General features: G+C 43.8%; 1 protein-coding gene across 1 annotated transcript in view; it reads right to left on the bottom strand.

The window, feature by feature from the left end:
• The window catches only part of LATS2 (large tumor suppressor kinase 2), a 49,255-nt gene extending 41,188 nt beyond the window's left edge, over positions 1-8,067 (bottom strand). Inside the window, exons 1-2 of the mRNA XM_005229704.4 lie at positions 7,876-8,067; positions 3,050-3,632 (exon numbers count right to left, since the gene is read on the bottom strand). Coding sequence (XP_005229761.1) covers positions 3,050-3,388 — 339 coding nt within the window. The 5' untranslated portion in view covers positions 3,389-3,632; positions 7,876-8,067. The remainder of the gene's footprint in view (positions 1-3,049; positions 3,633-7,875) is intronic.
• Between the last annotated feature and the right edge of the window lie 4,750 nt (positions 8,068-12,817).

Genomic DNA, 12,817 nt, shown 5'->3' with positions numbered 1-12,817 from the left:
TGGGTCTTTCAAAGAGCAAGAATAAAGTAATAAAACGCTATGTTCTCTTTTTATTTAATTAAACTCATTTCATCTTAAAACTTAGAGTCACTTAAGCAGAACAGGGAGCTACAAACCCTACCTTTATGTTACCTAACAGACCACATCACCACATCTCTTGCAGTATGTAAAATGGCTGTTAAAGTCTAACCATGCTACAGATATGCTTAGATGAGTGGAGCTAGTAAGAGTAATAAATAGAATATCCTGTCCCCAGACTCTAAAATGGATACTTCTTCCTTCTTAACTGTCACTGCACCCCCTCATCCTTCCAAAAATCCTTACTGTGGCTCAATAAGCAGACTGAAGAATAATCCCAATCTTTGCGTGGTGTCCACCAGAACAGATTACCCACAAGGCTAGGATTACTTTCCAGTGTTCCATCTAGAATACCAAAAAGCATCAGCCCAAATCCAATTTGAAAATGGAGTTCACATAAGACCAAACTGAATAATGTTATAGCCACCTATTCATTCTTCACAACTTCCTAAATGCCCATAATTAGAGCTGCACCATGAAGCAGCATCAGCAGGTATAAGGTCTTGTACTCTGCAGACTTGCTGTAAAGGAAGGCTCAATTAAGACTATTAGCTATTCACGGACTGAAATCCTTAACTTCTGAACATTGCTCCTGGCACCTGAAATGGCACGAGGGCTTCAATGCACATTTACCAACCTCACACTAGCATTGGGTCCAAAGGTAAATAAAACCATCCCCAAAGAAACTGAACCTGATTTAACTTCTCTGTTAAATCAGAGATCTGTTAGCTGCCTACAGGACTACAGACCTCCATGTGGTAAGCATTTAAAGGCTTTGATTCACAAGCAGGGACAGGGTAGCTTGGGATGACTGATTTACTACACATCATGCTCCGAAACAGTTCAGTATCTGATTCAAAACTGCCCAGGCATGAGGAGGAAAGGAAGAATCTAGATGCAGTAATCAAGTCTGTCACCCTACATCATGCCATGCCCAGGGCCAGATACCATTCACACCATCTCAAGAAGCTCCATTCATTCACAGCCCTTCACGACAGCCAACTTTCATATGGCCTGGATCCACATCAGGAAACCCAGCATTTTTAGCCACGAGACTCCAGTTTTGGAACCCCTATCTGCATTCTAGCCAAATGTGATCCTGCTTAAACTTCAGTTTGAACGCCAAACGCACCTAAGGGATATGCCCAATAATGCTGTCTCCAGGCAACAAGTCACAGCTAGGGAGAAATGCTAAATGTGAGGATGGAAGAATCATGGCTGATGAGGGGTTGAGAAAACAAACCGCACAAAAAAAAAACCAACCCAAAAAAACCAACAAAAAACATGCTTCCAAATTGAAGGACATCGCAAAAATCTCCACATCAGAGTCAGAACTGGGCTCATTCTCAGTGTTCTGTAAGAAGCAATACCCTTGTATGAACATTCAAGTCAAAATAGATAAAGATACTAAAAACTTTACATATATAGTGCATTACACTGCCTTTAATACCAAGACATTTTAACAGGTGCTCAGGTATTTCTGTTTTATACATTGGCTTAACATTTCTGTGCTGTAGTGTGCTCAGAGTACTTTCCAAGATTTCAGTCCAACAAGCCTGTTCTGTGTGTGAATGATGTGTCCATTTAACCTACCAAATGCACGTTTCCAATCCAGAATCCAGCTGTGCTCATTTAACCTTGGCTCATACGCACAGGGAGTGTTCTCATCCTAAACAGCTAGGGAAATTTAGAGGGTAGAGTTCTAAAAAACACTGTGTTTTCATGGCATGCTTAAGATCAGAGAAAATTCTTGGTTCCTCCAGATTAATTCAGTATAACATCTTGCTTCACTGGACTAGGAAGTGTTTAGTTGTACTGCAGCACTTCCCACTGAATCTGCAATCTACTCTAGCTCTGATTATCTCACATAGCATAAACTCTTCGGAATAGAAACAGCACTAATTAATATCTATATAGTTCCAGAGAAATGCAGACTGTTTACAATAATGCCCGAGTTAGTTTTGTAATACAGGTTCAGAATATGGTCTAGGAGAGTCAAGAGACTCACACTCTGCCATGACTGAACAGATTTTAAGTTTGAAATCAAGGAAATGCTCCTGAAAGCACTTCAGTTTTAAATCTCTCCAATTTGTATCAATGATTATAAATGGAAATGTTTCAGGATGTCAACAACTGTCATTCAATCACACAGGAAAAAAGCTGAGTCTGCAACAACCAGAATATGAACCCAAATCAGCACTTCATCTCTAAAAAGCAAAATTTTGAACTATTCCTGGACAGAGGTGAAAGTCAATACCAACACCAGAAGCACATGCAAGATGAATGCAGCTCAACACAAAAAGACCATGTTCTGCACCAGGTGAATGGTCTTTGAATTAAGAATAGGTTCTAGCATCAATCTCAGAATGACAAAAGCAAGCATCTGTATGCAGAGACCTTTATCTAAGACAGGGCTACCACCTCCTGATAGAAGCAGAGAAGGTACAGAAAAAAAGGCGGGCACCCAATCGCTGCTGCCTGCTGAACATCTAATCAGTTCTACCTGCTTATGACAAACAGCAAGTGAGCTTCTTCAAATACCATGTACTGTCTCTGTCATTTCTTCTAGTTGCTTCTGACAGTGAACTGAGTTTATATGTGCTAGACAACATTCCACCCTATTACTCATACCCAAGGTTTATTCAAGTATTGAGGGGGAAAAAAAAAGAAAAAAATAAAAATAAAAAAGACAAGCTACCCTGTTCAGCCTTATTTATCAACTGGAGAAATCGTAAGAGAATTCTAGAGGTCACCGTGACTGTCTTTAACATGCATTAATCCCATACTAGGCACATCTCTCAACAGTTAAGTCCACCTACTCTGCTAGTCATACATCAACAAGACTGCCAGTTGACAAAATGCATGGATTCTTCTGGCAAGCTTGGTAACTTCCATCAAAATCCTTTCTTCAGTCCTGAGTATAAACTTCTTTTGAAGGCAGTGACAATACCCCCTCCAAACTCATACATACCTGATCACAACCTGCATTCACCAGTTCCTGGAGCATCTGCCTATTTACTTCAACAGCTGCTGTAGTGCTCGACTCGTTAGCAAAAGGCAGCAAAGAGTATCTAATTTCTCGCAGAGCTTTCTGATATGGTCCAAATTTGGGTGTTTGTCTCATCTGCTGCTGCCTTGCAGCATCCTTCCCTATTAAAATCTTAGGGTCCAGAGAAGTTTCACTGCCTGGTCCAACAGGTAGTCCTTGACCTGAAGACTTGGACGGCTGCTTTAATCCTTCTCGAATCTCTTGTAACCTTTGTCTGCTGTTTCCAGAATATGTTGTAGCAGGAAAAGTCTTTGGCCTCATTGTTAATCCAGTTTTCTCTGAGCATAAATACAGCTTTACTCTTTTTTTTTTTTTTTTTTAGATTATTTCAAAAAAAGTGTCACTTGATGGTATCAATTTATTGTAAACATAATCCTTTGAAAAGAAAAAGAAAAGGCAAAATTCTCAAGAAATTTCTGCCAACATTTTACTTCAGCTCACCATCTTCACGTTTCCTACAGAAATTGAAAATCCTTGGAATCATCATTTTGCAGATTGACAGTGTCTGAAACAAAAGAAAACAGAAAGTACATGCAATTAAGTTGATATTGTAAATGCCTCTGAAGAGACAGCATGACAATCAAGTGAAGCAGTTTAACCTATTAAGCTGTCACAGTTGGATTCCCTTTAATGATTTTCACTTTATCTGTTTTCAAGAACATGATTCCAAAAGGCTTTCTCAACACATTCCACAAATAATTTTCTATAAAGTTTCATTTTCAAAATAAATGAAAATAAAACACTTTAAAAGTGCAACATTTAAGAATTTTACAGTACCTAACTGCGGCAAGTTTCCCAACCAGCTGCATAATCAAATCCTGGACAAGCCTATCCTATTTCATAATTAGGGAACATATGCTCATGAAATGTTTTTCCCCCACTTAAGATTTTGTTTGTTTTACACTAGCTGAGCTCAGTTTCAGAAGTTTATGAAAAAGATTTATAATGGAAATATTGATGACTCTAACCATAGCAACTTCTAGTATTTCAATAACAAAGTGAATAACAGAAAGACAAGATATCTTGCCTTTTCCACATGAATACCTTAGCAAAGCCAGAAGGTAAGAATTTTCCCCAGAACTGGAAGGAGGAGGAAAAAGGAAGAGAGGGGTGTGTATATGATATTTCATTAGCTGTGCCTTATAGGGAAGAAAGAGAAAAGACGGGTAGATGGAGCTACTCAGTGACAGCAGAAGAGGCAGAACCAGCTCAGTTAGCATCCCAACACAAAAAAAAGACTTTGAGACAGTTTTATGCACCTCTCCTGACATGCATCAGAGAACAACTATGCAACATAGCTGAACTACTGTGCAACTTACCATCTCCGTGCAGCATGAAGTTGTTACCTTAACTAAGTCTTTGTGGTTTCACCATAACAAAAACATTAAATAATGGTACATTTGAAACAGAATTAAAAAGACAGCTTAAGCAGAAATGTCATCTCACTATTGATGCTGCTTACGCAAGTTTCTGCTGTTGCTATTACCACTTGCAAAGTGACTCCTGAATGGTGCTCAAGCCCCTTTGTTGGGAAGATCAAAATTTTGTTCAGTTGTTTTCAAATCACAAATACAGAAGATGGTAACACATTGTTATGTTCCTCTCAGTTACTTAGAAGTCAACTGGATGTTTGTGATTTTTTTTTGTTTAAAAAGGTTCTTCACTTCCGATCATAGCACATTTATCATTGTAAAGAGTCTCTCCAGAAAGCATTGTTCTTTATTTTCACATGCTCATACTAAAACTCAACTCCTTGAGATGACTCTTCCTACAATAGGTATAGCATTTCCCAACAAAACAACCATTTCCATACATTTGGCATCATTTCTCACTGGCAGGGAAACAGCTTACCGGTGCAAAGGCCAAGAGAACCTGGACACATTCACCTCCAAAGCCCATCACCACTTCCTACAGAGTCCAGTTCAAGCTTTCCTCTACAACCAAGGGCTGAAATGCAACAGTGAAGTGAGACCCAGAACTCTTTTACGATGGTTCACCAGTTCAAAATGCAGAAGCACAGACTAATCACTGAAGATCAATCTATGTCAACCTCTTTTGACAAGATTTAAATGCTCAGTTAACTAAATGACACCCATAAGGTATTCAAAGTCTTGATCTCCTCCAATCAGTACTCTCTAAGGGTATCCTGCAACCCTAACTCATAGAGGGCTAAGAGCGACACAAATGCCTGCACATTGGACAGGGTTTGTCACTTGTTTTAAGTGAAGTGCTAAAGCTGTTCATTTAGATTTTGGTATTTCCACAAACAACAAATCAGCTATTAAGTCAATAACAGATCAAGTTTTGACTGTTCTCAATGAAGACAAAAGCAACTGAAGGATCCCAAGAATAGGATTTTTTCTACTTAAAACACAGCAAAAGATAAAACATAGCTGTTTAAAAACAACAACAACAAAAAAGTATTGCAGCCTTTTTAGGATTACATCATAACTAGCTAATGCTTAAAAGATACAGAGCAATTAATTGGTCTGTAACTGTCTTTCTTTTCCTGACAGCAGCAGGCACCATATGGCTGGGTTTAGGAATCTGAGTTGTTCTTCCTTTTCAGTCGCTGTGCCAATCTTAAGGCCTGGGATGCACTGGGAAAGTTTGCACCACCCCCACCTTTTTGTAGCAAAGGACTGCTTTCCCACTTACACACATGCTTCACATAAAGAACTTTTGTGACCTTTAGCCTAAGCTCAAGTCTAATAATGCTAGGTCAAGCCAGCTGGCAACTTCCTCAGCTTACAATAGTGCTAAACCAGAAAGAAACGCTGATCATATGAATGAGAACAGCAACAACAGTAAGTACTGGAGCTAACTGCAAGTGTGTTTTCATATTTTGCAGAAAGGGTTTAACTAAATATTTAAGATAAGCCAAGAAATTGGAACACTAAATATTACAGATTATTTACAAAGAAAGAGAAGTTACCTGCTTTTTTAAATCTTCTTGTGATTTGCATTTTTAGCAAAAAATAAAAGGGTTGTATGCTTTAAAAGATATGTAGTGTGCCTAATTCTGTCTAAGTGTTTCTGACTGTACATCTGGATTTGGGTAACTCCACATCCTGATCTGTACCTTGCCTACAGCATGAATGTATCAATAGCCTTCCTGCCATCACAAAATTATTTCAGAATTGTTTTTGAGCTTCCAGCCATTCTGACTAAACAATCCTGAGATATTTTTCCAAAAAGTTGTATGTTCTGCACTAGTTTGAAGCTTGTCTATTATCCTGAAGATAGAGTATTTCAAATAAGCGCAGCATTACTTCAATTGCATTGAGCTCGAACAATTTTTTAATAACTGATTATTTTTCTTCATTTGAGAAATACAAATAGCTGCTCTGGCAGCAACAAGCCAACCACACTGATATTATATGCTGATTGATGTCTGTTGTCCCAGCAGCACTAGCTATCCACTCTCCTGTTTCTTCATTCACCATCAGGCTGCATGTGCTAGGAGCAATGTGGAGATAGGACACAGGCAAGAAACCGAAGCCCAGCTGTGTTTCAAGAGCTGAAAGTCCCAAACCCCAACCAAGCTGGCGAGCTGTTTACCTAGTCTATAATCGTGCAGACACTGTAGTGAGCTAACTAGCGATCACTGCAGAAGGAAAAAATAAAGTTTTGAGAAACTGCTACAACTGCCTTCCCTCTCCCAATTTACAGGTATTGCTTTGGCTCTTCTGGATCACAGATTCACAGAAGCAGGGACTGTCTACTTTGTACTGGAGGTCTAAAACTGTTGGGGGTGGCAGTGTTCCAAGAATTTCCTTATTACACCAGCGGTGCTCCCCTTTATAAGTGGGCACACGGTGAAAGTGAAAAGAACTGAAGCGAGGATTTCCCCAAAATCATTTCTCCTCTCCTTCCTCCTGCTGCGAAAACTGTCCCACAGTAACCGTGCCCCTGTCCCACTATCAACCATAAGCAGTGGCCCCGTCCAGCGCTGTGGGAAACAGCTCACCTTCCCCATCCACAGCAGACCAGCAGTAATTGACCGCAGAGCCCGGACACTCCAAATAAGCTATTTTGCGTCATTTGCACGAGTGCCTTTGCCGGGGAAGGCGATATTTCAACACGAGCAGCACTCACGAGGCAGGAGAGAGGGTGGCGAAGTGCTGAATTTTGGCAGTGACCTTCAACTGACTGGGAACAGCAGGGCCTCCGCCGCAGCCCGACCGGACCTGGCGGGCTCTGTCGGGCCCGCTCGGCTCCCCCCGGCCCCCGCCTCCACAGACGCCCCCGGCGCGGACCGGGCCAGGCTCCTGGCCTCCGACGGACCCCCGCCACCGGCCGGCTGCGCCGCCGAGGAACGCGGGAGCCCAAAGACCTTCTCCCCCATCCCCAAACCTTTCGCAGGCAGAAAGCTCCAAAAATAAACTCCGGCCGTTTACCAGCAGCTCCGGCCTGCTGGGGCACCCCAGGGCGCGGGGGGAGCCGGGCTGTCCCGCCGGGGGCTGAGGCCTCCGGCAGGCGGGGAGCTCGCCGCCCGCCAGGGCTGGGCTGTCACACGGGTGTCCGGAAAATGTCGGAGGGTGCGGGCAGGGCGCCGAAGCTGCCCCCAGGAGGGACAGAGACACTCGGGACGCTCCCTGCCGCTTCAAGGACCGACCCGCCTTCGCGCCCCGCGTCTCCACACGACTTTCCCCTCGGTGCACGGCGGTTGGGGGCGGGGAGCGGAGCGCTCACACCCGGGGCTGAGGGGAAACCGCGGCGCCGCGCCCCCCCTCCCCTTCGCTCACCTCCTCGGGGCACCCAGCGCCACCGCTCGCCAACGGGGAGGGCCGTCAGGGAACGGCTCAACGGCGGCGACGACCCCGACGGCGTGGGCCGGTCTCCATCTTCCCCCTTGGCCGTCCCGGGCGCCGAGTGCGGGGCGCAGTCGGGACATTCGCTACATTGTTGGCATTCCATTCGCGTCACGTGACCCGCGGCGCCCGCGTCATTCCACTGCCCCCCCCACCCCGCCCCTCCCGGCGCATACCAGCGGGGGGAGGGGCCTCCAGCGCGGCCGGGCGGGAAGGGCCGTTAGGGGCTGTCGCACCCCCGGGGGACCGGAGGGGGAGACCGCCACCGTGGGGGTCAGCCCCCCCCCCCTCCGCCCTCCGGTCCCCTCGGTGTGCGCTTCCCGAGGTTTACAGGCAGCTTGTAACACCTTTTCCCCTCACAAAACCCGCCCCGCCTCACAGCAGCCCCCCGCGGGGTTTTGGGGAGGGGGTGGCTGAGGTGAGGAGTGGAACGGTGTTGCCGCCGCTTGTGGACGTGAAAAGGGCCGAGGGAGGCGGCTTGGAGGTGCCTGTCCACTTGCCGGACACCCCAAAGTCATCTTAACTGAGAGTTTTGTGGTGATAACCTTTTACTACCATTTTTCCTTCCATGCTCAAGTAGCCATTTGAACACACAAAGTGGCAGGAATATCAATGCCTATTTGGCCTTTTCTTTTGGTTTCTGGTTTGCCTTTTTTCTTTTTTTTAAGGGGTGTTACTTGCTTTCCCGTGTTTTCATCGCAGTAAGGAGACAAGGGAGCTTTGAGGTGCTGGATGAGGGCAGCCAGAGAATTTACATCTGCAGCAAAAATGCACACCCAAGCTGCAAAGGATTTTTGGATGCAAGGCTTGTGTTTGACCTTGTTATGGATGGAGCTGCCTGGATATAATCCTGTTTTTCATGAAAGCAGGAATATTTTGATTTTCGGTATCTCTGTGGTCTTTAATAAAGACAATTATGAATGAGAAATAATCCCCATGCACCCAAATACAGCAATGTTTGCATCTGAGAGGCTGGCTCCGACCCCTCAGCATAACAGATACACTCACTAGACAAAACCAGGGAGTACTAATATAGAGTAAGAACAATAGGAAAGTAAGCTTTCCTATATATATATATATGCATGTGTCTTTAGATCATTACCATGGAAGAAGCCTGCAGTTCTGAAACAATACTTCAAAATTCTTGAAATCCTGTTGCAAAGCTGAGAGGTGCTCATTGTAGACGTGCTCTGTTTGGCAGGGAAAATGTCAGTCTTGCAAACGCTTAAGACACACGCTTAATCTTTAATCATGCAACTAGTCCCAGTGTCTTCAACAGGACTGAGAGCACATATAAAGAGAAGTCTGTGCATTACTGTCTTTCCAGGATGGGAGCTATATTTACAGCCTTTTCCAAGCCAGGGGGACTATTTTTGTAAGTAGTATTATTCATGGGCCATCCTATCTAAGGATATTTTTCCAAGCTTGTTTATCATAATCCTTTTTTTCTTTAATGCCTTCCATGCAAACTGTCAATAGTGCTTATAAATTACGCTGGTTTGGGAGGAGAAGTGCCTGCCAATAGAGTACTGTATTTCATGAAATAAATGCAGCCTGGTGCACAGAAATTGTTTAGTATCCCATCTAAGGGCAGCTAGTTACTGTATATAAATTACTGTCAGAATTTCAATAGTGTCTTTGACTGGAATATATTGCGGGGGGGGGGGGGGCGGGTGGCAGTGGGGAAGGAGAAAACCTCTGACTGGCGAACTAAAGAAATCCATTAGGTTCAGAGCAGATTCCAACATCGGCAGAGTATTGCAGGGTAATGTGGTTCATTTTGCAATCCTCAAATACCTGCAAAACTGAAGTAAATTTTCAATGATATGACAGATGCAGTATGGCTTCATTTTCTGAATTACTGCTGTGCTTAACCGATGAAGCATAGCAACATGATTGCCCAAACCAGAGATTGCTTAATGGCCTGAGACCTTTTCCCAACAAAGTTCAGGCTGGTTTAAAGGAACAGCATCAAGATAAAAATGGCTTACTCTGTGCTAATGTGCTCTTTCGTAAGATTTGGTTGTCCTCTACATTCTTAAATCTAGGTAAAACAGATCTTTTCATTGATTTTTCTCCTTTGGAACTGTTTGTTTTCCTTTTGCATTCCAATCCATCTGGGAATGAGACTGAGCTGCCCTATTTCACCTCCAGGTTCCAGCCAGCTGCACTTTCTGCATTTCATGCATTTGCACAGAGTTGCTGGGTTTGAATTCCCAACAGCAGAGCAGCAGGTACAGTGAGGTGGGTTGCATCCGCTCTCTGGAAAGTACCTGTATTTAGCTGCTCCGCCACAGATGAGGAGACTCCATAGACTATTTCTGCTTTTAGCCTTTAGAAACCCAAACTATTAGAAATCACGTTCCTCAGAAATACTGAGGAAATTGAAATCAATTGGGTTGTAGCATGATACAACAACTTGTTTAAAACATGATTTCATCTCTGCAAATTTTTTGGAGATTACTGCGTATCAGTCAAGTCTTTCCTCCCAACTATCTTCTCCACAGTAAGGTATCTCCAGAAGGAAAGATGCTACATAAAAAGAACAATACAATTTGCCTGTACAAGCAAATCCATTCACAAACTAGACCATGAGATAATAATCTCCCATGAGTAAGGGTCGGTGTGTTTATTCATGGCTCCACTTCAGTGAGTGACTCTGCTGGACCTATGGTGATTGCAGCACTCACCTCCTGACTTGTCTGAGCAGCTGTCTGCCCCGCTGTGTGGGTACGGTGGGAGGGACAACAGCTCCACCATTTCACATTCTTTCTCCTTCCACCCACCTGAGGCAGCGAGGGAAGCAGGAGCTCTGTGCAGCTCCATCCCCTCGCATCCAGTGTTGTGAGTTGCCTCATCCCCTCCCCATATTCTTGTTTCACTGTTTGCTGGGCCACAGTGTGGCTCTTTCTAAACTATTGTATTTGGAACCAATTACCAAATCATGCTGCTAAAAATACTCCTAGCAACCAAATAATTGTGGTGTGGGTGGATTAACTTTTTCTTTACACAGTGCTGGTAGCCGATAAAAGCTTGAACCCATTCAGAAAACTTGAAAAGTAAAGTAGAGTATCATCAGCAATGTCAAGTTCTCTGCTAGTCTTTTTTCAAAAAGAGGAACACAAACACACGTGAAATGACTGTGAAAACATGAATGTATGTGTGTATGAGCATACAGACACAATCTGCTGACAGTGACATCCTTCACTAGGACAACATGTCTAGAACAAACCACTGTGACACAAAATGAGTGATGTGCAAGGAAAAAAGACTTAAGTAAACATCACTGAAATGTTCTTGTTTTAATATATTGACTTTCTTTGCAGAATGATATTGGGGAATCATTTTTCTGAACTCACCAGTGCAAAAAGAGAAGCAGTTCTGAGTCCTCCAGCACAGTATAGACAACACAACCTGTAAGTAACTATAATGTCTATGTTTAACTGTGATGCAAAATTACATTTGTGGCAGTCAAAGTTAGGCTCATTACTTCAATAGTTGTGTGGGTGAAAAAATAAACTCAACCAAAATCTAACTATGGTTTAGGTCTGCTTTTTTTTGTCAGGACTATGTCTATGAGATCTATCACAGTGTTCTTTTGAGGCAGTGAAGGTGTAGCGAACATAAGAGCTGGTACTTCAGAAATACATTTGATTTCAGCGTGAAGTAGGTGAAACAGAACAAATATGATTGGGAAACTGCCTTAGCTTTGCAGAGGAAACATGAACCCAGGCTCTCGTTAACTGAGTAAGGCATTCTGGATGCTCAGACTGCCTTTACAGCCCTCACACAGAAGGTTCAAAACTCTGAATTTCACAAGGACCCATGTTCCTATGTACTCTGTCCCCAGCCCCACACTCGTATCAATCATTGACTGGAGCTGGAGCACAGGCAGCGCCCCAAGAGGACTGCAGGAATGTCAGGACTTTGTGCGGAATTTCACCGGTGCAAGCCAGTTGTGCTCTCCATTTGGGAATGAATTGGCCAAATTTTCAAGTCCCTGCAATCAGCTTGATGGCATCACTTTTTTCAGATGCAATGCAGATGGCTTTTGTACATCACAGCCAACTGATTCCAAAATGTTAGGAAAAGTTTTTATTAATTTGTAGGCAGTGCCTTTCTGATCCTGGAGAAAATGAGAAGAGAGTAATGCAGGACATGGAGCCCTGGCATCTGGTGAGGGCATCCAGCAACCATCAATCTGGCCTATAATTACGTTTTTATCAAAAGCCTGGCACGATACCTGTTAGCATCTCCCAGCACGACAACATCCCCACCACAGCTCTGCCCTTCCTGCCACAGACGCCTTGAATGATTCACCCTCTAGACAGAAAGAAAAGGTGTGGGAGGAACACGCGCACATTCAAAGCCCTTGGCTTGGTGCAGAAGATGAGGGACTATGGAACTGGCAAGGATAAGGGTAGCTTGCCAAAATGCCTGTGTGGGAAAAAATATAATTGAGGGAGCTGTGAAGAACCCCTACCCTGAGGGAACAAATGAGGCACTTGCTTCTTCTCCAGTACTCTGGAAAAGAAAATAATAAGGCATTTGCAGAGCCACTGTTATGGAGGTGAGGTTTTGGGACTAAGAAGCTCCTAGAGGAATACAGTGTGGGAAAGGAGCACCAGAGCACACGGGGAGGAATGAGCCAGGTGTATGGCCTATGGAGACTAAAAACTGCCCTCTGCCTCCACCCCATCAACACCTACACACACAAGTGCAAGGGTATTTTGCAACCCTAAGAGACCATTCAAGGCTTCAGAACAGTGACACTCCACTAAATTGTTTCATGTTGATTTGGGGGAGGGAGTGGTAGCCAGGTCTGTTGAGACAAGGATAGCATAGATCAGCTTTTCTTTGTTCCCTATCCCACTTT

Source organism: Falco peregrinus, chromosome 4, assembly GCF_023634155.1.
Source record: "Falco peregrinus isolate bFalPer1 chromosome 4, bFalPer1.pri, whole genome shotgun sequence".
In the NCBI taxonomy this organism is placed as follows: Eukaryota; Metazoa; Chordata; class Aves; order Falconiformes; family Falconidae; genus Falco; species Falco peregrinus.
Note: the sequence above shows the minus strand (reverse complement) of the source record. Positions and strands in the feature narration are given on the sequence as shown.